Raw genomic sequence first — 25,829 nt, 5'->3', positions numbered from 1 at the left:
TCAGACATAAAAGATGCAAAGCGAGACATTACCCAAAAGGTTTATCAGTAAAACACAACTAGATAACATCAATCACCACAGCATACAACCAGATCTTTTACTCCAAAAGCTGAATCCAATGCAAACTGCATTACGATCAAAGGCCCAAATAACAATATCTCTGCATAATAGCTCAAAAAAAGGAGAAAAAAATGCCAAGGACGAACATCACGTGCACATCTCCCCCTCTCAAAATTTGAACCCCTTCTCTATAACAAAGAGGGGTATATAACAATAATGAAACAACACCACCTTCCCACAAAATCAAGAAGTGAGGGTCGAAATTATAAGTTAATTGTTTACAAAAATAGCCTAAAAGCTCCAATAACATGCCACATGCACCCCAAACTATGCCTTGACCAACTACGCATGTAGACAAATCCAAAAAGACTCCATAAATGCCAAAAATCGCTCCATAATTGACTCCAAAGTCAAAGAGTCTGATCTAAAAGTCTAAAAATAGCAACTGAAACATTACCCTTGAATTTAAGCATTTAAGAATGCAACTCCCCTCATAACCTTTAGTCAACACGTGACTTGTTATCTTGTTTGACAATAATTTAATCTTTAATTACAATTATTATTCTGTTGTATTTGTTAAAAAAAGAATTATTATTATTTAATTGATTTTTTAATGATCAACTAAATAATAATAATTACGAAATACATGAATACAACAAAAGATAATAATAACAAAAATAATTAAAAGACAAAAATAGACTTATTGTTTAAGTCTCATATTCTCATTGTAATTACTTCATAATTTCTCCCTTGTGGACCCAAAAACTTATCAAACCATGTTTTTAATATAGACAAGCAAAAGATTAAAAGACAAATCTTATTGTCTTATTTCATTCCTAAGTCGATGCATGTGAGTAGAAGGAGAAGAAGGGTTTGATGAAACCCTAGCTACATCATGCTGGTTTCTGCGAGTTTGTTTGCACTTTTCTCTACTTTGGTTCATGTTGTGAATGTTCATGTTGAGGCCTTGTTTCTTGGTCGTCTCCATGCTCTACTTCACATGGCTGCTGTTGGGTTTTGTAATGTCGTTTTCTTCTGTTATAGCCATGACTTTGCTTCATTTCCATGACTTGTAGCTGGGCGTTTGTGCATATTTCTTGGCTCCTTGGTTACTCCATTTCGTGACTCATTTCTCTGTTGGGTTGTTTATGGTGAGTCATGGTGATCCTGGGTTGATGTCGTGGCTGCTGGTATCTGCTTATAACGTCATGGCTGGCTATGGCTTGCTGGTTTTTGGAGTTCCGCTAACTCCTTTACCTGCAGCCATGACTTTGTACAAATATACCACTGTTGAATTTGGTAGCCGTGACTTTGTTCTACTGGGATTAATCTGATATCTGTCATTACCAGCATTTCATATCTCCTTCTGGCTTATGGAGTTGATCCCTAACCACAGTAGGGTATGAAGCCTTATACGTTTTTTTTTTATGTCTCCTTTATGCTGTGAGTCATTACTTCATATCTTTCTCCTTGTCTTGGCTATGTTATTGCATATTTCTGCTGTTATATTTGCTACACATGAAGTCTGTTGTTTGTTTTCTCTGGCTCTTATATGGGTCTTCATTTGACATCGCTTTGTCTAAAGGGTAAGCCATTTCTATTGAATCCACAAGCTGTCATGACATGATTTTCTACAATTGCAACTCTATGATGAATTTGTCATTCACAAAGTTTCGTTTTAATTGCATCCTAAACTAACTTATAATTGATACTCCTTGCTATTTGAACAATCAGAACTGAATTTGGATATTACTGAAGTAAAAGTAATACTTGTTTATTTTTGTATTCTTGTAGCTAACATGTTATTCCTTGCAATAAATTCTACAGTTTTTTATTACTGTTTACTTTCAGCTGATAGATTTTTGCTTGAGTGCAACCAATTCCTTGTTTTGAAGTCTCCATCTGTTACTGAATTAACCTTTTGACTTTATTGAAGAACATTTATTTGAGCATCTACCTTACACCCCAATTTCCTTTTAACATTTAGTACTCTTTTGATTGTCTAATCTGTACGAAAACAATGTTTTACTAAACACCAGCAGATGTAGCATTCTCTTATGCTTTTGTACTTATCTTTTCTTTAAATCGCTGATTATACATTTACATCTTCATGTTGTAGCTCTGCATTCATGACTTTCATACTTCTTTGCTGATTGTTTAATCTGCACTAAAACAATGTTTTACTAAACACCAGCAGTTTTAGCTTTTCTCTTTCAGCACAATCGTATTGTTCTCTTTCTGCAACTTGATGCTTTCAGCTCTGTTATTCTATTTGAAACAAAAGGTTTCAAGCATATTCGACTTGTCCTTTTAATGTTTGACTTTTTCTAATATTAAAAGCAAAAGGTTTTAAATCAAAATGACTTGTCCTTTTAATGCTTTTACTTTTCTATTATGAATCAACCACACACAAATAATTCAGTTTGTTATGATGATGTTGTACAGGAAATAAACAAGTTAATAGTAAAGCATATGTCATGATTGTTTTCCTTTTGTTGGTAGACATTCTTGTTTTATGAAAAAATATGTCACATGACAGGAGTGTGAAAGTTGAGATGAAGTGAGACATTACCATTGCTTAGATCGACTGGATCTAACATATCTTCCTTTTGAATGCAGGGTTGGAAAGCTTGGAGAAGATGCAGTACGAAGCAGCGAATGGGTCGAATCAAATGGATGCAGCATTACCAGTCATTACAGGCAATGACTGGTGCCCATGACCTTTCCTCTAGTCTATCCTCTTCTTTCATGTTATGCAGTTTTTTAAAGAGTAGGAATGTATATCAGAAAAGGGACTACTCTTGTGGTCATTTTGTGAGAAATATTTACTTTCAACATCTTTATTCACGCTTGTAAATATCAATTGTACCATCATGGTGAATAATACAAAGACATTGTCTCTTATTTCAATATGAATGAAAAAATGATCCTTTTTTGCAATTCTGAGTATAACTTGAAAGTGATAAACATGTATGCTTTACTCCATTTGAACATATGTGAAAATTGAGTAACAATCGCAAAATAAAAATAAATAAAAAGAAGGTAACATTTTTTTATGTTAATAAAAGTTTAATGTTTTTCTTGTATTAAGAACCAAACGTGTAGCTCATGGTTGTCCAAGGTATACTCTGTGTTGCCTAGTCGTTAAATCCTTCACCAAGATGGTTAGAGCCCATAACTGATGACTTGTAAATGGACCTTTTTGGTGCCCTATTCCTTAAATCTTGTTTAGCAATGCTTCTCCCCTCTTTTTTTACTCTTGCATCCTGAAAAGAATACTTCCACAATAATAACATATTCCTCAAATTTAAATCAAGATAACTATAAACAAAAGCATTTCATAATTGTCACAACGGTTAACCATCATACCACTAACAGCTATCTTCATAATTTCTTGAAATGTAAATATTTATTTTTAGTTGAGTTCTAACGAGAAATTAACAAGTAGTTTTCACATGAATCAAAATAGTTAACCATAATTTACATTTCACAAGATCATAACATTCAATTGTTTTTAACTGGCTAAATGTCATTTACATGAAATATGTAACAGCTATATGATTATTATAAATGGGCGAAAAATTGGGATGTAACACCATCTCTCCTGGAGTCTGATTGGGCTTCGGTTGAGAGAGTTCAGACCCTAATGGTCTAGCACATCCTCAAATGTCATCGATCCACTCCCCACAATATCATTTTGGCAAGAGTTCAGAGCTCATCCTTTTAGGCTTGGGACCATCTTTGATCTGTTTGACTTATTCACTAGCCACAGGGCATCACTAACTCCTCAGAGGGCCGCAACAAATATTCCTACTTGGCATACTGCTCCTTCGTGGCAGTCACCAGTCCAACCTTGCTAGCAAGGCTCGTTGTTGGTTCGCTCAAGCTTCTACTCTTCTTGGTTCGATTAGGATCTTAATTGATCATCTCCCCCCATTTTAGTTCTCCCTAGGTGCCCTAGCTCACCTTCTTCCTTCCTATCAAGATCTGAACAGGATTGTCAGAACAAATATCTACAGACGGTATATTAGCACAACTTGGATTACCCCTATAAAGGATCTCCAGCTAAGGATGGCCTTCTACACTGCGCACTACATGGATATTCAAAACGAGATCATTGTTTGCCCTTGGTACCTCGATCACTAATGGACCAATGCCCTTCGCATCTCTTTGAAATTGTTCACATTAGCTTTGCATTCAGACAGACCATCAAATTTCCAAATAGGATAAGATTTGTCGCCTCTATTCTCTTGGAGAGGTGGAGTCAAAAGCCCATTTTTCCTTTCAGAAGCACATTTTGCTTTTCATTGCCCCATTTATTACGAGATTAGGGGGAAATTTTACTGCTTGTTTGGAAGGCGTTGGAATCTATCATCTTTTTTTAGATACATTGACCAGCAGTGCCTTGCACTTTACCTGCAGGAAGTCATGTGGCTCTAGGCCCACATTCTCGAGTTTTAGTGCCCTCTGAGGCAAGACTCCACTAGCTCATCACCTCCTTCACTCTTGTGCCTCTCGTCCGAGGGACGAAGAGGCTGCTTGGTTACACTCGGCAGCTCCACCCTGTGAGGATTAACCATGGATAGAAATAACAATTACATGCAAATATAACCAATATAAGAAAATAATAAATCGCACAGAAGAGAACACAAGACACCAAGATTTAACGTGGTTCACCCAATCCCTGGGCTACGTCCACCAAGCAAAGAGTCCAATATTATTATTATATAATGATTACAACCTAATTACAATCTGTAATCCTTTACAACTCAATACCGCTACAAGAAGCAATTATCACATCACACTTTTTGAAATCCCTAACCCTAAGCCATTTTATACAAGTATTTTTGTCGCTTTAGGGTTAAAATTAGTTACAACATGTTGGCCCAAAAATGTTGATAAAATAGCCCCCAAAAAAATTTCTTGTGCCCCTAACAACGCTGTCACCCCCAAATCCCCGCTTCGGGCTCAACTCAGCCCCGAACCCCACTAAGGAATTATGGAGTAAGTACACTACTTCCCTAATCAATCACCACAAACTAACACAGCCTACCTCTAATGGTTCTTCGAGGCAGTCCAAGACCTGTAATCACCTTCGCCTCAAGCCTTAGCCTCCGATTCTTGGTTACCTTGCCTGCGAGAAGTACTTAGGCTCTTCTTGCCTTTTGTTCTGTCTCCTTGCTTTTTTCTTTCTTGTTTTGTTCTTTCCACACACATTGTTTGGTGTCCCTATTGTTGGTCACGGCCCTATTGTACTCTTTGCAATCCCTTAGATTCGTTTGTGGTCTCCTATTAGACATTAATAAATTTATCTTATCTTATTTTATCCTATCACTCCATTTTGGCATCTAAGTTTATATGAGCATAGTCTTTACATATGCATCACATTTTAAACATGTAATGCTCATTTACCAATGCACAAGGTAAATTCAAAACAATTTCTAAAACCCTAATGAATCATCATGGAATCATCACAGAAATGAGGGAAATGGGAGAGAACACATTGTCCATAGTGTACCATGGAGATTGGGTCTTGCAAATGGAGCTAGCTAGTTTTCCAATGATGCCCTAGGCAAGTTTTAGATGCTTCGCTAGGGAAATACAGTGCTGATTAGAAGAATTGGAGGTTTGGATATGGATGACAATTCAAACCAAGCTTGAAGAAGGCAGAGGAATGAGAAATGATGCCTTGTACCGAAGGAGGCCTCCCCATGAACAAATTTGATGCCCTTTTGAAGTGACCCTAGATGATGCTGCAATTTCTTGGTTGAAACCCTTGAAAGTAGGCTAAAATCTTGCTTTCCCCTGTACGGATGCTGTGAGGAACTAAAACCTTGAAAATCCTTAAGGTCTTCCAAAAGGGTACTCAGATATCAACTTTGTTTGCCACCTTGTTAAGAGGAATTCTGAGGTATTGTTTGATTTGCATAACTAGAGGCCTAATTGATTAGGCTTGTTTTGACCTTATAGACAAAATGGGTATTGAAACATTGCCAAGAAGGGTACCAAGAGCCTAAGAAAGGTCAAATACAACTTGTGAAGACACTCATCCCATTAGGTAAAAGACATAGTCCATTTGGTTGCAAAATGGTGTGTGGAGGTGCCTAGGAAGGGTACCTTAAGAAGGAGCATTTGAACAATTCATTGGTGTTACCTTGGTAGGAGGTTGTGGGAGGATAGATTAAGGATCCTCTAGAGGTTAGGGTTAAGTAAGAACCCTGTTAGGCTAAACGTAAGCCTAAGCAAGTCCTAGGAGAGTTAGGACTAAAGTTAGCAACCTACCTTGTGTTACACCACTCTTGGGCGTTGGGATTTATGCTCTTTCCTTGCATATTTTAAATATGGGTTTGCTCACAAGAACCCCGATTTTGGTGTCTAAGGAAAAAATGTTACATGTCTAGAGGCTGGAAAAGCCTGATCTATGCAAATACTCCATTTTTAGGCATGCAAAGCACTTACAGAAGTGTGTTTCTCTTGAGCGTTTGAAGGAAGAACCATTTGCAAATACATTTGGTGCACTTTCAAGCACATGCATTTGCCTCTACAAAAAGCAATTTGCATTTGAGGAGACATTTTCAAACGTGTAAAGAACCTGGAGAAGAGCAACCTGCATTTGTGAGGGCATTTGCAAACACATTTGCACATTCAACACATGAATTTGCCCATGGAAAGTGTGATTTAGGGCTGGAGCTTGAATTTTTCAAAGCCATTTGATCTGCACGTGCAAACACGTTTGTAAAACCCGATTTGGGAGAAGAGGGTTTAATTCCAACTTCTTGCTCCAAGTTTTACTCTTTTCTCTCCAAGTAAGTGTATTTGCATTTCTTAAAACTTGGTGCACATTTGATGTATTATTTTGTTCTTTGTTTTCCATTTGTTCATTTGCAGCCTTAGATTTTTTTCTAATTTGATAACTAAATTCAAAACTCTCATTCTTTGTAATGCAAAAAAGTTCTTCCTCCCAAAAACAAAATTGCTTACAAGATTGAAGTGCTAAAAGTTATCAATTTATGTCAAAGCAAGAGATATGTTTTTCTTTTCTTTTCTTTGTTTTTGTAAATACTTGTGTGCTTGTTTTTGTTTTACTTTTTGTTTGTTTTTGAAGAAAATGATGAAAGTCCTCCCAAAGAATGCAAGTATCCATTCACATTTCCAGCCTTCACATTCGTTCCATCTCCAAATTTGCCCAACTCCATATTTCCCAACTATGTAATTGGACTTTAAAACCCTGATTACACATTTACACAAGTTTAAAATGATGAGCTTTCACCACATGTAAATGCATTTCTAAATCCTAATTTTGGGGAAAACTCTCATTTTTAAACATGAAGTTTCCTATCCACATGGTTTTAAACTCCATCTACTTGCATTCCTAGCTGTTAATTTTGTCAGGATCGCTGCAAATGTATTGGCACTGCATGTAAGGTATGTGTTTTCCAAAGGCAGCAACCCCTTATGTTTATATATATTAAGAATAATCCAAGAAGAGACACGTCCCTTGAAGGGACATGTCTATTCATTAAATATATAATTATAAGTTTTAATTATTGTTTTGTCTATATATATAATTTCCATGAATTATTATTATATTAAATTGTCTCACATAATAATACTTAGATATGTATATATAAATTTATATCTCATATATATATATATATAAAAGTTATATCTCACATATAATAAATATATATGTATATATATCTACAATATTATTGTATCAGGGTTTATTCGACTAAACCTACCAAACATTAGCACTCCCTCTTAGCTAGGGAGGATAAACATAGGAGAGAAATTACACCATTGGTAATATTAGGAATGGCAAATTTTAAGGATATATTTGACCAAAAGATCTCCACCATTTTGATATCATGAATATCGGTCTCTCACAAAATCAACACATGATATTCACCAAGTACTCAAAATATATCCATACAAGCAACTCATAGACTGCCAAGTAAATGACATCTAACACTTCGTTGTTGACTTATAAGATATAATCCACCATGATCTATTTCAACATTTATGTAGAATGTATATCATAATTTAAGTTATTGTAAGATTGTCACCTTCCAATAACTTCTGCAAATACAAGTGTTAATCATTTGGAAGTCGTCACTTCCTCATGATGTACAGAAGAAGCAAACCCATACACACATGAAATCAAAAGTTTACATGAAGTCACCACAGATACTATTATATGGTGTTGTCATGATATCCACCATGAACTATATCAGAGAATAATGTTTTCACCTCAAACTTATCTCTCATAAAGAAGAATGTATTACAAGGGATTGCACTTGGAACTTCTTCTTCACGGAAGAAACACTAACCTTTTGATATCCTTGTCAAGGTTACTAATAAAGCGTCAAAACTCCATTTGTCCTCCTTGTCAAGGTTACTAGTAAAGTGTCAAAACTCCCTCTAAGTCTGATATTAACTTTTCCAACCTCTTAGTACGAGGTTGTCTCTAATGAAGAGTCAGACTCCCTCTAAATCTGATATCATCCTTTTGACCTTCTGGAAGCAAGTCATGTCATGCTTCCCTAGTTCAACAAGTAACCTGATAGCATAACGCCTTCCAACCTACATACGTGAAACTTTATCCCATGCTAGAGATCAATGCTTCAATATGCTTCACTATAGAATATCTACAATTCCTTAAGTTGACTAGCATCAGACCTTTCCTTTGGCTTCTACTCTTGAATATTACAATTTCATTTAATTATTCTTATCTTCAAGATATTGATGAGATGACAATATATTATTTGTAATTTAAATGAAACTGACATGACCAACTTTGCACTATGATCTCCCCAATATTTTAGCATTATAATTCAATGGTTCCCAATGAAAATGTGTTGCAAATATATTGAATCAATCCCCTTTTTATCCTTAAACGAATGAATGTGATCTCCCTTTTGTATCTTGCTATAGAGAATGGCTGTAATGTTATTTGACTTTTCCCAATCAGATTGTATCTCCTTATAACATAAACAATCATGCTTAATGACTATTTAACTATTGCTGTTGCAATTTACCCAAATCGCATATGTTCAATTCTATCTTAATCACTGACATTAAATAAGATTTCGCATTCTCCCTCTACCACACAAGCTCCCTCTAACACTGAATAGACTCCCTCTAAATATCATTTTTTCTTCTTTAATGAAGATATGTATCATCAATTCAATCCATGACTGCAAGCAATGTCCCCAAGTTCATTTCTACAGTCTACATCATCTCTCATCATCTCATTGCATCTTGATTTGTCCTACAGCCAAGAGGGATTAATAATAGCTCATAAAATCAATATATAATAAAGATAAATATAGAGACCAATGCTAAAAACATATTTTATTCTCAATTATATAACAAAAATTCACGATCTATACTTTAAAGTATAATTATAGAATACTTATCTCTTTGTAGTCTAATGAGAACCGACAACTTTAATAACTGAAATAAGCATCTTCCAAAATAATAAACAACAAAATAACCGGTGCAAATAATTGAGGGAATAGTGATCTTCAAAATACTAGCAGAAGTGGGAAACCAATAATTTTACATGAAGTCAAGGAACCATAAGTTTGTCAGATATTTCTGACTGTCTCCAAATACAACTCCACAAAGCCCATGACTTGGAACTCCAATATAAATAAATTCCATGTACAATATGAAAGTAAGTGATCAAAATGAATGCACCAACCAAAACAACAAAGGTTGGACCACGAACATTTGATGATATAGGAAGATGACAATGCAAGAGAATGACTGACTCAGTAGTCACGTCATCTAAGTCTTCGTGATGATAGGGGGGTATGTTGCTACACATATCAACTCCCAATTAATCGTTTATAGTCACAATTGTTTTCCATTTTATGCTTCTATGGTATTATTATATAGTAATAGTCATTAGTAATTTAAATTTTAAAACTACTTTATAATATTAATTATAAACTATAGGGGTTCGCTGCTTTCCCATCAAAGGGCCATCTGTAATAGTGTATTATAGTTAAAATTATAAAATTAGTATACAATATTAAATTATATATTTGATCTCATCAGAATCCATGAGACGAGGTGTGGAAGAGCTCGGGTCATATTGAAACCATGATTTAGAATAAATTCATTAGCTACTCCAACACTATCTCACATGGCCCTCACAATTTAGGATGATTGAGGCCTTTTCATATTTCGTTGATGATGATCGCCATTGCTCCTCCCACTCCTTTGTTTAGGGTTTTCTAGAGGTCAGAAAGAAAGGAAGAGGGACGCAATTACAAAATCTTTCCATGATGATTGTGCATTGCCTTCACTTCCATCCTTGAATCAACCCTGTTTTTGAGTGATTCATCAATTTCATAAGTTTTTTTTAAGATTCCATAGATTTTTGCAATGACTTTTTACATTTTTTTCCCATTTTTGGATATTTTAATATGATTTTAATGTGTTTTAAATGCAAAAAGGTTATTGAAAATCGGGTCAATATTTTTTTAGGGAAAAAAATGGCTGGCTCTAGGATTTAGGATTAATCAGATATAATCAGGTTTTTTTGCAGATATTTGTGTCTATGGTTTGAACCTTATCTTCAGGAAACTTTCTAAGATTTACATCAAGTTACAGAACAAGATGTTGGAGGTCAAGTATGCCCTACATCTCTAGCTTTTGTTTTAGACAATCAGAATCCACATCAAAATGCATTGTTTGATTTTGGGGAACATTTGGCCAAGCAGATTCATATTGAGACAGTTCAATCTAATAAATCCTCCTCAGAAAGCTTTAGAAATTACTTGTTTTTCCTGTCACATTTCTTTCATACTTGCATAATAAACTGGAAATAAGCTATATATGTCTCCAATTCTTCACAAAGGCCAAGTTAATCCTTTGCAATAATAAACCGTTCATATGGATAGGCACCACAAGCATATCTCTGAAGTGTCATATTTTTGTTTTCTTTGTCAACCCATTGTTAACAAAGGTAAGGGCTAATAGGCCAAAACTAACAGAGGATATAAGGGAGTTAATTAGACCTCGTCATGTGAAGCCCAGGGAGATATGATGCAGAATTGGGAAGAGTGGTTCTTCTTCAAGGAATTTGAACAGAGGTTTACCGGTATTTAATCTTCCATTTTGTGTTGTTTTGAAAATACAAATTAAAACATTAACAGAATTTAGGAGGGGACGTATTCTAATAAAAACAAATATTAGTTAATGGCATACAGAAATTATTTAAATTGACGAATTAAATTATTCAATTGCTTAGGCTGAGCCCATTAAAAACCCCTGGTGCATATTGTACTTCACTATCTGAATCCATCAAACTTGTATAATGACCACCAGTATTGAACATATACTATAACTGTGAACATGAATGCAAATTCAATTGCATAGATTTTGGAAAAGAATACGCACAGCTTTTGTGACGGGTTGGCTTTGTGCTGCTTCTGTCGAGGCCATGTGAACCGGCCAAAAGCTAAGAAATTTGTGTTTTCGAAACGGCGTCCCCCGAACAAAATATGCCTTCTCCGGTGATGGTGAAAATTGAAAATTAATGTGTGTTCGAGAGGAAAGGTTGATTCTGCTGGTATGAGGTAGGCGATGAGGTTCGGAATGCAAATGAAAGTGAGCTACAACTCGAGCTTCCATCAGCTCAGGGGAATAAGCAAACTAAAAATGTGCCACCGACTGCAGTACTAAGTGCGGAGATTATCCATTTTAGGTTTTATCGAACATCAGTCAACGTGGAATTTTATGGTCCTGAATCCTGAATAACTGATAATGCTCCATTACTCTCGGGGGTGACGACGATCAAATGCTCTACACTGCTGGTAAATTCGGATCACAAATGTTGGAGTAGTTATCTTTGATTGTGATTTTCTTTACAACACACGTTTGTGCGAATTTTACAGCTTCTCTTTTTACCTAATGAATTTATGGAAGAATTTTAACAACGCCAGGAGGTCATAAGCCTAATGGACCCACATAAAATTTATATATCTCTTTTGTTGTGAATCTGGACAAGTAAAATGGCCCTTTTGAGGAGTCTTGGTCACTTTTTGAGAAGTCTTGGTCACTTTTAACATTTCTTTGTGTTAACTGCGAATGTCTTCCTCTGTTGTACAATACTTCAGATAGTGCCACTCTATTTCCACCACACCTTTGTTGCAAAATCTTAAAAAAAATTCTTCCCACTCTTCCTTAAGGACCCTCCATCTACCAGTTTCACATCTCAAACGGTGAGAACTAGATCTCAATTGAGCGATTAGGATTTTTATCGTTCCTTTGATCTCGGCTCCTAAATATTTTTTTCGTCATATTTGCATGTGGAATTAAATTCTTTGACATAATCGATTTTTTTTTCTACCTAACTAGTTTGCCCACATGACAGATTTGATTTTTCCTACCACCCATTTTTTTATTTCAGAATTGTTTTTTAGGCACTCTTGGTAGTCAATGTTCCACTTGTTGAACCATTTATCATTTTGTTTCTTACATGTCTTCTTCTGACGAGTCAATTCTCCGTCAACCACCCTACTAGACCAGCGATGTGCATCCATTTTATTCACTTTTTTAAGATTGCTCAACAATCTAACAATTGCCAAGGCCTCTATCAGGAACATACCTGTCGCTGCTAAAATAATTTCGTAGGGAACTCTGGATTTGATTTTGAGATTAGTTGTGATGAAGTGTGTCTGAATTATTTCAATTTGTCGCCATTTATGGTTTGATACGTTGCTCCCCCATGCCTCGCTGCCATATAAAATAATTGGTATCACCAACAACCCAAAGAGGGTTTTCTTAGTCTTCCAATCCCATAACTCTGTTGTTTTGCACCTGTTTTGAAGAAGATAAGATGTCTTTCATTCCCCCTATATCCTTTTTGATCTGCATGTTTCTCAACTGAGCCGGTAATGGAAATCTATCCCCAGATACTTGTATTCTTCTACAATTTCTTCAAGTAAATGCATGATACTATTAAGTTAATATTTTAGTTGATAGACTTTGTAGTTTTTTAATTTGTTTTAAAATAGTTTTGTTTTTTATTGGTGAGAGGCAGAAGCCAAGATTCATTAGAATTATTGTGTTCTCATTAATTATTATTCTACAATTTCTTCAAGCAAATGTCTGATACTATTAACTTAATATTTTAGTTGATAGACTTTGTGGTTTTTTAACCTTTTTTTTTAAATAGTTTTGTTTTTTATTGGTAAGAGGCAGAAGCCAAGATTCATTAGAATTATTGTGTTCTTATTAATTATTACTATTTATTAACCTCAAGCAGATTCAAACCCAAGACTTTCCAGATAAGAGGCTCACAATTTACCATTGTGTTGTAGGCTCATCTTCTTATTTTAATCTGTTTAGTTTTTAAAATTAAGTTAGTTTAATTTTTAGATTAATTTAATATTTACTTTTTAAAATTAATTTAATTTTTAAAATTAATTTAATTTTTTAGTTTTTATAAATTTTTTTTTTTTTTTGTTTATTATGTTTATTGGTGTTTTTTTTATTTTTTTTAAATAGAATTTCTATGTGAGAATATTTTTAGATGATCATTTTATCCATATATTGAAAAAAATTAAATATAAATAAATAAATAGTTTAATCTATTTTAAATATATTTTAAATCCTATTTTGTTAAATTAAAAATTAATTATAGTTTAACTTATTTATATTAAATTAGATTTAAAAAATAATTTTATTATTAAAAATTAAATGTCATTTGTATTTTTTTGGATGTCGTAAAAAATTCTAGCTGAGAGAAACGCTAACAGGGATAGAACTAGTATAGATATCTTAAATAAATCTATCTAAAGAAATGCTAATAGATATCCATTACAAGTATGATTTAAATCTAATTTAGTACATCTAAAAATATTTTTATTTCCATTATTTTTTGCACTTTCTTAAATATTTTATCTTTTGATTCTTTTTTGCACTTAAGTTTTTGTTTTTATTTTTATTTTTTTTAATGATTACCTCTTAAGTTTATAATATTATCAAAAAAATTATGTAATATTTATTAATTTATTTTTTCTTAAATCGTATTTATAATAAATACTAAGATTTTGACATGTAGATGGTTGTCAAATATAACCTAAAAAGTAAATGTTAACATTAACATTCAATAGTGTCCACTTTGCAAGTTGTCGCTCTTTTGAAGTTTTAATTTGAGTTTGTCCATGGCGAGCCCTAAGCCTCTAAACCCTCCACCCTACCCTGATCTGCAGATGGTGTTGACCTTGCGCAGAAATTTGGAGGTCATGACTGATGGGTGTGGGTCCATGGAGGAGGTGGAAAGGAATCTTCCTAACGCTAATCTTTTGAAAAATGGGGTCTCGGTGGGTTGCACAATGGTAAGTGGTTAGAAGATGACAAATGGGACCCTGGGAGGTTGGCGAAATGCTCTTGTGGGATCCGAGGTGGTTAATGTTTCTAAGGAGGAACCCAAGATAGCTCACAATGCCAATGGGTCGGTGATCTCCCTCCTAGACGATTGGGTGGACCATGTTATCTTTGGTTTAAAATTTTGTGTGGTTGGGAGATTTGTGGCCTTCAAAACCACAATAGAGATGGTGTGTAAGTGGGTTAGCCAAAAATGGAAGATAATGGGTAGTGTTGATATCTCTGCTATGCCGAGTGGCCTTTTTTGTTTTAAATTCTCTGCAAAGGAGGATTTCAATTTTATACTCTCGGGAACTTGGTACTATGTGAAGCATTGTCTTGCATTAACAAGGTGGCACCCAGGATCTGATGCTAGTGTGGAACTCAATAAGCTAACTCCTGTCTGGGTAAGGCTACCTGGATTACCACTTGAATTTTGGGATGAGAAGATACTAAGGTGGATAGGAAATTCCTTTGGTCACTTTGTGACTGCGGACAAAGTGATAATGCAAAAATCTAGGCTGGTGTATGCCAGATTCTATGTGAATGTGGCATTGAATCAAGATCTCCTGACTATAGTTACCCTAAAAACTAAGTGGGGAGAGAAGTACCAACCCATAGAGTATGAGAACATTGGGCTTTTCTATCAGAAATGTGAGAAATTTGGACATCTTATTATTGACTGTAAAATCCAAATGCAGAAAGAGAAACAAAAGGTTGGATCCCCTGCAATAGTTAAAGAGATTGTTAGGGAACCTTCAGATGCCCCAAGACTAGAGGAGGGGGGTGTTGATGTCCAAAATATAGAGGATAACATGACTTAGGATATATCGGTTAAGAGAGTCAAGGGACAGAGTGTACCTGAAGCAAGGGAAGCTCTAGAGGAGAATAGGAAAATGGAAGAATACCCATTTAGACATGAGATAGAGGAATTAACAAGTTCACCACTGGGGGGGCTTAAGGAAGGAGAAATAATGGAAGAGGGTGAAATAGTGGCACACCACTCCCTTCCTAGTTCACCAACAAGTCTGGGTGATATGTTCTTACAATAACATATTGAGGTAGACTGTGGAACCTAGGAATGGGTGTGCACTCCTCTAAGAGTGGTAAAGGCTTCCCCAATGGAGATCGTTGCTAAGGTAATGGCAAGTTTGGAGAATTTTGAAAAGGAATTAAATCCCATCTCACTACAAGAGGGTGAGAATGGGGAATGAGAAGTGCAGAAAAGAAAGAAAAAGGGGGGGATGAAACCAGATGTAGGAACTTGTGGGACAGTGGGAAGACCGTCTAGTAGAGCAACCAGGACAAAACAAGCAACAAGGGATGTGGCCAATGGTAAGTAGCTTACACTAGAGACTGTAACAAGAGGTAAGAAATGAAATTTCAGGTTAAATAACCCCTAGAAGCAATATGCTCTAAAGCAGTATATATTTCAGGAAAAGGTTGATTGTGTATTAATTCAAGAAACAAAAATGTCTAGTGCTATTTTTGTTAGACTAGTTAATCATGTTTGGTCGAAAGCTGCCTTTGTACATATGGATGATGAGGGAGCCTCAAGGGGTATTGCAACCATGTGGAATTCGTGCTCTATGACTGGGGCTGAGATATGGAAGGACAAAAATTTTATAATAATGGAGTTCCAAACTAGCAATAAAAAATGGGGGCTTATTAACATTTATGCTTCTAATAACAAGGTAGAGAGGAAGGAAACCTATGGAAAGCTGGAAAGGATTATAAATGCCATGAAAGATGAACAGTTAATGTGTATGGGAGATTTCAATACCCCCCTCTATCACTCAAAAAAATTAGGGGGAAATGGAGGCAACCCTAAAAGCTTGCAAGATCTTCATGATTTTATGGGTAGAATGGATTTTATTGATGTTGATTTAAGAGGGAACCCATTCACATGGACTAATAATAGAAAAGGAAGACATCTAATCCAAGTAAGATTGGATAGATTAATGGTGTCGGGGAATTGGGACTGATTGGGTAATTCTCTTATGGAGAATCTCACAAGAACTATCCTTGATCACTCCCCTCTAATGTTTCATTGGGAGGATGGTTTAAGAGGAGGATCAAAACCTTTCAAATATGAAATTATGTGATAGTCCTACCCAGAATTCAAAGATCATATCCAAGAATGGTGGAATATAAAAATAGATGGTACTATTATATACAGACTAACGCAGAAGTTAGACAACATTAGGAGGAATGTTAAGGGTTGGGCTAAGAGTTCCTTTGGTGATTTGTTCAAAATTAAAGGGGAAGTGGAGGAAAAACTTAAAAAACTACAAAAAGAGATTGCGGGGGGTAATAATCTAGATGATGTTACTCAGGAGGAGGAAGAATATAGAAAAAAATGGAAGGACATCATTTTAAGGGAGGAAACTTATTGGAAGCAAAGATCGAGGGTTCAATGGTAAATTGAGGGAGACAGGAACACTACTTTCTTCCATAGGTCTGCTTCCAATCATAAAAGAAGAAACATGATTAATAGTTTAGAAGGAGAAGGGGGAAGAGAATATAAGGATCAAGAGGAGATGGAGAGACATGTGGTAGAATATTTATGCAAGGCCTATAAGAAGGATAACAATATAGGGAATCAGGTTACGAAAAGAAGTTTGATAAATACAATCCCACAAGTGCTCAAAGATGTGGAAAATAATTGCATTTTAGGTAACATCACAAAAGAGGAAGTGAAAAGGGCTATGTTCTCAATGAAAGCCTATAAGGCCTCAGGTCCATATGGCTTCCCCCCTGTGTTTTTCCAGCATTTTTGGGAGGTCGTTAAAAGTGAACTAATATGGGCTACTAGAGATTCCTTCAAAATAGTGAAGATGCTAAAAAGGATAAATAAAACCTTTATTGCCTTGGTTTCCAAGACCCCGACACCAGTGAGTCTACTGGATTTTAGACTGATAAGCCTCTATAACACAATGTATAAGATATTTGCAAAAGTGTTAGTGAATAGAATTAAGCCTTTCCTAGAATGTATTATAGGAACACCACAAAAGGGGTTTGTGTTGGGTAGATAAATCCTAGATGCAACAATTACTACACATGAAATCATACATTCTATGGAAAAGAATAAAAAACCTAGTATGGCTTTCAAGTTGGATATATCTAAGGCATATGATAAGGTAAAGTGGGATTTCCATTATGATGTGCTTGGAAGAGTGGGGTTTAATGGTAGAGTTATAAACCTTATTAAGATGATGGTAGGGACGGTTCAGTATGTTGTCCTTCTAAATGGATCTCCTTGGGGTAATTTTATTGCAGAAAGAGGACTAAGACAGGGTGATCCGTTGTCTCCTTATCTTTTTATTATGGTGGCAGAGTTGTCTCCTTATCTTTTTATTATGTTGGGGATATCATTTTCTAAATTGGTTAATGCAGGATGTGTGAAAGGAATAAAACCTGCAACTACTGTTGATACTTAGGTGTTACAACAATTTGTGGATGACACATTTCTATTTGGTGAATTGTCTATTATGGAAGTTGAGGCTTGGAAAAGTATACTTAGAAAGTATGAAGAAAGCTTAGGGAAACAAATAAATTACTCTAAGAGTAAGCTTTATTTCTTCAATACTGAGGCTATTATGCAAAGGAGGATAAGGAACATATTAGGTTGTTAGTCAGCCAACCTCCCAGACACATATCTAGGACTACCATTAACCACTAGGGAGGTGACCAATCAATTTTGGAACACTATTGTGGAAAGAACCCAAAGGAAGTTGGCAGGATGGAAGGGAAGATTCTAAGTAATGCTGGTAAATTATAGTTACTCTTTGCGGCCCTCCAAGGCATTCCAATCTAATTTTTGTCCCTTTTTAAGATTAATTAGAACATAGGTGACAATTTAGAGAAAATACAAAGGAACTTTCTATGGTCAGGAACGGAAAATAAGAACAAATTAAACCTGGTTAGTTGGGAGGAGGTTTGTAAACTGAAGGAAAAGGGGGGATTGGGAGTTAGAAGACTTCGAGACTTGAATAAGGCTCTCCTTGCAAAAGTTGGATGGAGATTAGGAGAAGGAAATATTGATTGGAGTAGTATCATGAAAGCTAAATTATCTCTCAAACTCCCTATTCTCCCATAATCTGTTTAATAATGATCTTCCACGAGGTTCCAAAATTTGGATGAATATTATTAGGAGCAAGGGGCTACTAGGGGAAGGGGTAAGATGGATCTTGGGTAATGGACACAAAATAAAGTTTTGGGAAGATAGCTAGATGGGAGGGAAACCGCTGGTATACAAAAAATTTAGAAGACAAATGGAGAAGTTGAAGGAGGTGATAGGACAACGAGTGGTGGATTATATTGACTAGGGAAGAAGGTGGAAGAAATTGCAAAATGATAGGTATTCTTAGGAGTATATTCAACTCCTTAAAGAACTGGAAGAATTGATGGAAGCACAAAGAATCCCAATTCGTATTCAAGAGGATAAAGTGGTATGGGACTTAACTCCTAGTGGTAACTTTACAGTAAATTTAGCTTACAAACATCTATGGAGTAAAGACTTGTACCCCTTAATATGGTGTAAAGTTTGGATAAGCAATCTCCTTCCCAAAATTAATTTTTTTTGGTGGATTGTTCAACATGGCAAAATTCTAACGTTGGACAATCTAAAAAAAGGGGGTTTTATTATACCAAACAGATGTTATCTTTGCAAAGGAGAAGAGGAGAATATCTCCCACCTATTTCTAAAATGCCCATATACTTTAAAGATATGGGAGTTTGTTTGGGGAAAATTGGGATTATGTCGGGTGTTGAAGGATAACTTAAGTCAATTCGTGAAAAATTGGGATTGTCTTTTCTATTACCCTAAACTAATATTTCTATGGAAAAGTGTTCCACCCTATATTTGCTAGCACATTTGAAAAGAAAGAAACAATAGAATCTTTTGGGAGGAGGAAAAATCATAGGAGGTTGTCATGGGAATCATGTAGAAATTGCTAAAGGAAAATATAATGACTGCTAAATGCAAGCTACCAAAGGAAGAACCAGATGGAAAAGAAACACAAATAGCAGGGAGATGGGGTATCCAGGAGGGTTTCAATCATTTTGATAACTCCAAGATCTTAAAGAGACAGAAAAAAAATGGGAACCACCAACCTTAACATAGCTCAAGCTAAATTTCGATGGTGTTGCAAAAGGGGGTATAGGAGTGGTGGGTGGTGTGCTGAGAGATAGAAATGGAGATGTGCTGCTAGTATATTTTGGAAATGTTGGAGGAGGAAGTAATAATCTGGCTGAAGCAATAGCTTTGCTCTAGGGCTTGCAATTGATAAGGGAAATGCAGATAAAGGAAATAACCATAGAAAGGGATTCCAAATTAATCATTGATTTGGTGAAGGGAGTTTCTAAACTTGGCTGGAATATCCTAAATGTTATTATGGATAAAAGACATATTGTAGATGGGATGGAGAAAGTCCAATTTCAACATATTTACAGAGAAGGAAATATGGTGGCAGATGGTGCCACCATCATAGGATTTGAATTAAGGAAATTGACATGCTGGAGAAACTTAGAAAATTTAAGGGAGGAAATGAAGGCCTTGATTGGCAAGGAAAAGGAGGGGAGAAAAAGTAACCATGATTTGGCAAATAAAGGTTAGTGCTAATTTTGGCAACATTATACCTAGGAAGACAAAATGTGCTAAATTTAATAGAAAGTTTAAGGGGAAGTTGATAAGATGGTACCGTATTGATTCGATAATAAATGGAGGTGATTTGAGGTGGCAGTTATTTTGCCATTATGGTAACACAAGGAAAAATTGAATTACTTCCTTTTCAAAAACACAAAAGTTTTCAGTACCAAGTCTGTTAGTATATTCAAGGATATGAGAATAATAATGCTACGTGCAAATCCCATCATAATTTTGATTGGGATTTTGAAGCAACCTGAAAACCGGTTTGGGAGATGATTAAAACCCTTGTTGATATTAATTGTAGAATTGATATGATATTGGTGATTAATATTTACAAGAAAAGATGGTAAGGAAATTCAAATGCTAATTGCTGAGGTTGGAGGGTCATAAATTAGTGAGGAGGAGATGGGTGGAGATTTGAATAGACTGGAAGCATCGAAGATTGAAAATTTTAAAGACAAAATGGCAACTTGGTTTCTATTGAAGGAGGGGGGATTTCTTCCCTATATGTAGGTGATGGTGGGATATGTAAGTGTGCACTCCAATTTGTGAATGGGTGGAATGAGCGCAAGGTCACAGTAAATGGCATTACATTCCAAGTTAATGAGGAAGTGATTGCAATGGCTACTGGGTTGTCCATGAGGGGGGGAAAATGGCGAAAGGTCATGAAAACTATGGATGAGGCCAATATGATCAACTTTTTTGAGGAGAATGAAGAACCAATGAGGTATAGGGGAGGATTTAGAAGGGACAAGCTTTTGGCTCCGTGGGACGATGTTTGCCTGGTGATTATAAAATACCTTACGCTTGAAGGCAAGCGTGGAGTTCACTACTACTATCACTTTCCACCGCTCAATCATTTTAGAAAAAGAGATTTCATTTCTATTCTTTTTTTTCTCTTACATTCCCTGGAGGATATGGTTAATGATGTTAGGGAAAAAAGGAGTAAGGATCTAAATTTTACCATTATCCACAAAGGCCTAATTTTTAGGCTCTATCAGTTCCACCTCGCCCTTTGTCCCCCTAGGGTTATAGTGGTTGATAACTAGCGCCAAAATCGAAATTCCCCCCCGAGTACTAGCACAGGTACCAAAATCTACACCCCGCGCCCCTCCCCCAATGGAGATGTTAAGAAAAAAAAAAAACCAGAGTCAGTTATATAAAAAAAGGGTTGTAAAAAAATTAAGGTTGAAAAACCTATAGAGGTAGAAATTGAGGAGTCGGAAGAGGAGGGAGGGGGTAAGGGTAGGAGAAGGTCAAGAAGGCTGGTTGAATCCCAGGCTAGGTACAAGCAGAAGTCCAAAAGATATAGGTTGGAAGAGGAGGAAGAGGAGAGTTCTGAGAGCAAGGAAAGGGAGCTGGAGGAGAAAAATCTCTCAGACTCTAAGAGAGATAATGAGGAAGGGGAAAAAGAGAAAAGTGAAAACTCGATGGATAATTCCCAGGCATCTGCTGGTAATACCCTGGTGTCGATTGGTAAAGACATTACCACCAAGATTCATGTATCGACCAGTTTCACCCTTTAGCCCATTAATTTTTGTGAAGATAGTAACAAAGTGGACACTTCCCCCATCACAATTTCCTTCCCAGTTAAAGAAAAATGTAATGTTTTTACTAACCCTCAAGTTTTTCAGGATGAAAATCAATTGATAAAGACTAATGAAGGACCTAGAAAGGTTGATAAGGATGGAAACGAAAAAGAGGAGGAACAAAATGAAAAGACTACACCGTTGGAAAAAAGAGTCAGAACCTTGGAGGAGGGATTTCATACTTTCTCTAAATTTGCACTGAAGGTCACTCATGCAGCGGCTACCACCCTCCAATTTCTAGCACAGGAGAAGGATGATTCGAGGATGGACATGGAAGATAATAAGCTCCTCTACAAGTTTATTGCTGATGATTGGGCTCGGGTCCTTTTGGCCAGGAAAGGAAAAGAAAAAAATTGACTGTTTTTTAGGGATTTAAGGATCCTAGTTTTTTGTTTGTTTTCTGCTGCAACATAGTTGCTAGTTCACAGTTGTTACTAAGACTTTGGTTGGGTTGTTTGAGCCAAAAAAAAATTATTCGAAACTTTATAGTTTGTTTAGTACTGTAGTTTTTGGCTACTGTGTTTGGTTATATGATCCTGAACATTAGTTGGTTAGATTATTTTACACTTCTACTAGTTTTGCTTTCTTATTGCTGGTGCTTTTTGGTTGATATTGTCTATGTGGCTGGGTTGCTCCTTGTTATTTCTGTAGGTGTTTGTTGGTAGTGTGCTGGTTACCAGCTTTTTTGTAAGGGCCGACCCCCTTGTTTTGTTCGCTTTTTATTTCAAAAACATTAACACACTCACATCTTCCCACTCCACCCATTTTTCCATTTAAGAATGCCTATCATCATTAATAATTGATCAGATACAAATAAAAAATGGAGTTTTTTCTTCATGGTTTGTCAGCAGACATTGTTTTCTTTTAAAAGCATTTGGAATAAGAAATTGTTGCATTCGAGCTAAACGAAATTGTTGCATTCGAGCTAAACAAACGTTTGCTCCACTCATGAACCACGCATCAATATTTTTGAAGCCTTCAATAAGTTAGATTAGGAAGCACACATCAGTGATTTCGACATTAAAGTCATTGTCGTTGCATTTCTAGGCTTTTCTCATCCTATGACTGTCTTGATCTGATTTGAGTCACCGGAAAAATGTTGTGAAGAGCATTCTGCTAAATAACAAATCCAGATCCATTTTTAGGCAGATAGTTGTGGTTAAATAAAACAAATAGACACTCTACAATGACAGTGCAGTTGGGTCATTCAGCGCAGGCATCAATTCCATAGCAATATCCTAGCGAGTCACCTTTTTCATTGGTACCACACACTTCATGATTGTAGCAGTAAGAATCATCGTGAATCGCCTGACAGTCATCATTGTCACGTGCCAGGATTCATCGCAGTCGACATGAGCTTCTACATACCTAGTGCAATCATCTAGAGGAAAATGAAGAGCCAGCAAACATTCATCTGAGCATTTCTTTCGTTGATATTGACAAGTTGCACAGGCTGAAGCTGAGGAAATTTGCCAAGGATTTGTAAGAGTCGTGTGTCACTGGTAACACTAAAGGAACAAAATGTCTATTAAGAACAGTGTCAGATCAGGTTGGACGAATGTCGATCTATTCTAATCGTATGAACAATGTTGCATATTGGAAGTTGTGAATGTCGATGGCATAAATGTTTGTCTGTCATTGGTCGCATAAATTTATCGATCTCCAAACCAAAAAAAATCACAAATCATCAGCACATTTTCACTGAGAGTTGAAGCGAAAAAACCAAATAACCAATTCCAAAGTAACTTTGTCAAGTTCAATGTGAAAATGTTTGTCTGTCATTGATCGCATAAATTTATCGATCTCCAAACCAAAAAAAAATCACAAATCATCAGCACATTTTCACAGAGAGTTGAAGCGAAAAAACCAAATAACCAATTCCAAAGTAACTTTGTCAAACATTTTGAGTCATCAGTTCCAGAAAAAAAATCATAAGTATCTACTACCTTATATTCATAGGATTATGGATATCTTATTACATTGATCTAAATAAAAAGATGCAAAAAGCTCGAGAGCAAAATTTGGTAGGCATTTGCAAACATCATAATGGTAAAACACACGTGTCACTGGAAAGTCATTGACAAAGGCATAGGCAGATGGCATTTTAGGATCGCAGGCAAAAGAATTGGTACATGTAGGGTAAACAAATGACCTCTACTCAGCCTCAGATTATTACAAGTGTTAATAAGTCTGCTTTGAATCATAGGTTGTGCGGATTTCAAGGTACCCATTAGGATTTCCCCACTATGTAGAATGATAAATGTGCAAGTTCAGGCCCTAGATCTGGAACTTCTGATAGACACTATGCTCAATTTTGTCGGCAAAATTTTAATAATAAGAGTTTTGTGGATGGATTTCATGGGCACCGGAATAATAATCGACATCATCTTCACCCTGTGTTTGATATCTGCACTGGCCCTATTCATCTGATCCCTATTCAATCAATGGATGGGAAAGATATTGGTGGTTCAAACCCTAAGCTCCCATCTTTTTTTACTTGGCCCTATTTCATTCTGACCTAGAACCCTACTTTTTTGTCCTCTCCAAATAATGTGTCATTATCAAAATTTCGTGTTGGTTCTTGTCCGAGAGTTCCAAAAGTTTGTCAAAAGAAATCAGATGCAAATGCTCCATCGATGTCGACTGATTCTCAAAACCCTCATCGACGATCAAATGGGATAGATTGGCATAATCTTGTCATGCAATTTCCAAAAGGCCTGCTTCAACCTCAAGTATCATACATGAAGAAATTGGCAATAATCTATAAGATTTGGGCTTTCATGTCTGCTTCAGAGTTATTATTATAGGCTAAGAAGCATTGGTATGAGGTTTCTGACTTGTTTTTTTTATATTGATTATGATTTTATGGTTTTTGTTGCCATATTTAAATCTATAATTGCTAGGGACAATGTCCATTGCACTACGAGCTAGTTTTGCAATGGATTGGGTATTTACACCTTATTTTGGGTTCCAAATTTCAAAGCAGATCAATATTCTTGTGGTTTTATATCCTTTTGGTTATGACTTTCAGGTTTGCCACTCGAATATAGGGAATTGGATTAGTGGAATACATGGCTAATAAAATTGGTGTTTTTCTTAGGCACAATTTAGTTCCTTTTGAGGAGCCTCATTTACCAGTCAGGATTTGTGTCCTTCTAGATCTTTTGAAACCTTTTTCATCTACAATTACCTTGAACTTCGTATGGGGTTCAAGGAAGTAGAGAAGATTTATTAGGTCATTATACTAGTCAATGTGTTAATCCTAGTTGTTCTCAACTAGTTGTATGCAGAGACCATACTTCCTACCCCTAAAAATGTGTTTTTTTCTGTTCAAAATAGATCTCGTGCGAAAATTCCAAGTTCCAATGTTACTTGTGATCCAGATAAAGTGGTATCTCACCCCATTGTTCATTTCTCCTATGTTGATCCCTCTCTTCTTCGTAAGAACTTTGACTCCAAGCATAGCCCTCAATCTAGAGTGTTTGCCCCAAGATCTACCAACTTAATGCTCATGGATTCCTCATTGTAATAGGTTGTTCCTATATCCAATTATAAATTGGATCTCCCTGGCATTGGTTTTATTTCACTTGATGTCATTTTGCAATTTGGAACCTTCTTGAAGCAAATTATGCCTTTTTTCCTTGCCTCACTTTCTCATATCCAACATGGGGGTTCCTATCCAAAGGCTCCATGGTATATAAGAAATTCAAATCATCAGGAGATTTATGCAAATGCTAATGATTCTTTTATAGGAGAAGATTCTAATCACCCCTTTCAATTGGATGTTATTGTAAATGAACTTATTTTTAATGGTCAACCCCTCTCCTTCTTATCTAGACTAGAATTTGTTTCAGATTCTCAAGGTCATTCCTTATCTACTGAATATGCCCAAATATTTGGTGCAAGGAAGGATGAACAACTAGGGCCAAAGGCACACCCAACTGTCCAACCACCTCACTAAGTAAACACAACAGAAGCAAAACATAGGAAACAACACCAATGGGAGAGGGAGAGAGAGAGAGAGAGAGAGAGAGAGAGAGAGAGCAAATACTTTTATTGATTCATCAAATGTTCAACATACATGCCCAGTTGTAAGGCCTTATGGGTTATGACTAGATACAAAATATAACCCTAAGTTCTATCTT

The 25,829-nt window shown here is 35.9% G+C and overlaps 2 protein-coding genes across 4 annotated transcripts in view; one reads left to right on the top strand and one right to left on the bottom strand.

Moving 5' to 3' along the window:
• LOC149570711 (uncharacterized) overlaps positions 1-12,006 on the bottom strand; it is a 277,096-nt gene extending 265,090 nt beyond the window's left edge. Inside the window, exon 1 of one of the 3 annotated variants that reach the window (XM_089823243.1) lies at positions 11,473-12,006. In XM_089823243.1, the coding sequence (XP_089679369.1) occupies positions 11,473-11,706 (234 nt within the window). In that variant the 5' untranslated portion in view covers positions 11,707-12,006. The remainder of the gene's footprint in view (positions 1-11,472) is intronic. The other 2 variants (XM_089823244.1, XM_089823242.1) reach the window with 2 other exon arrangements.
• A 2,426-nt stretch (positions 12,007-14,432) lies between these two features.
• Positions 14,433-15,269, top strand: LOC149570710 (uncharacterized). The gene has a single exon (XM_089817254.1). The coding sequence runs from the start codon at positions 14,433-14,435 to the stop codon at positions 15,267-15,269; it is 837 nt and encodes a 278-aa protein (XP_089673380.1).
• The last annotated feature ends 10,560 nt before the right edge of the window (positions 15,270-25,829 follow it).

The sequence above is a fragment of the Cupressus sempervirens genome, chromosome 3 (genome assembly GCF_028749045.1).
Source record: "Cupressus sempervirens isolate cs-2001-9-10 chromosome 3, ASM2874904v1, whole genome shotgun sequence".
NCBI classification, from domain to species: Eukaryota; Viridiplantae; Streptophyta; class Pinopsida; order Cupressales; family Cupressaceae; genus Cupressus; species Cupressus sempervirens.
This window is presented reverse-complemented; position numbering and strand designations above follow the sequence as displayed.

Coding starts and splice junctions, on each gene's coding strand:
- LOC149570710 (XM_089817254.1), top strand. CDS start 14,433: ATGACAAATGGGACCCTGGGAGGTTGGCGAAATGCTCTTGTGGGATCC.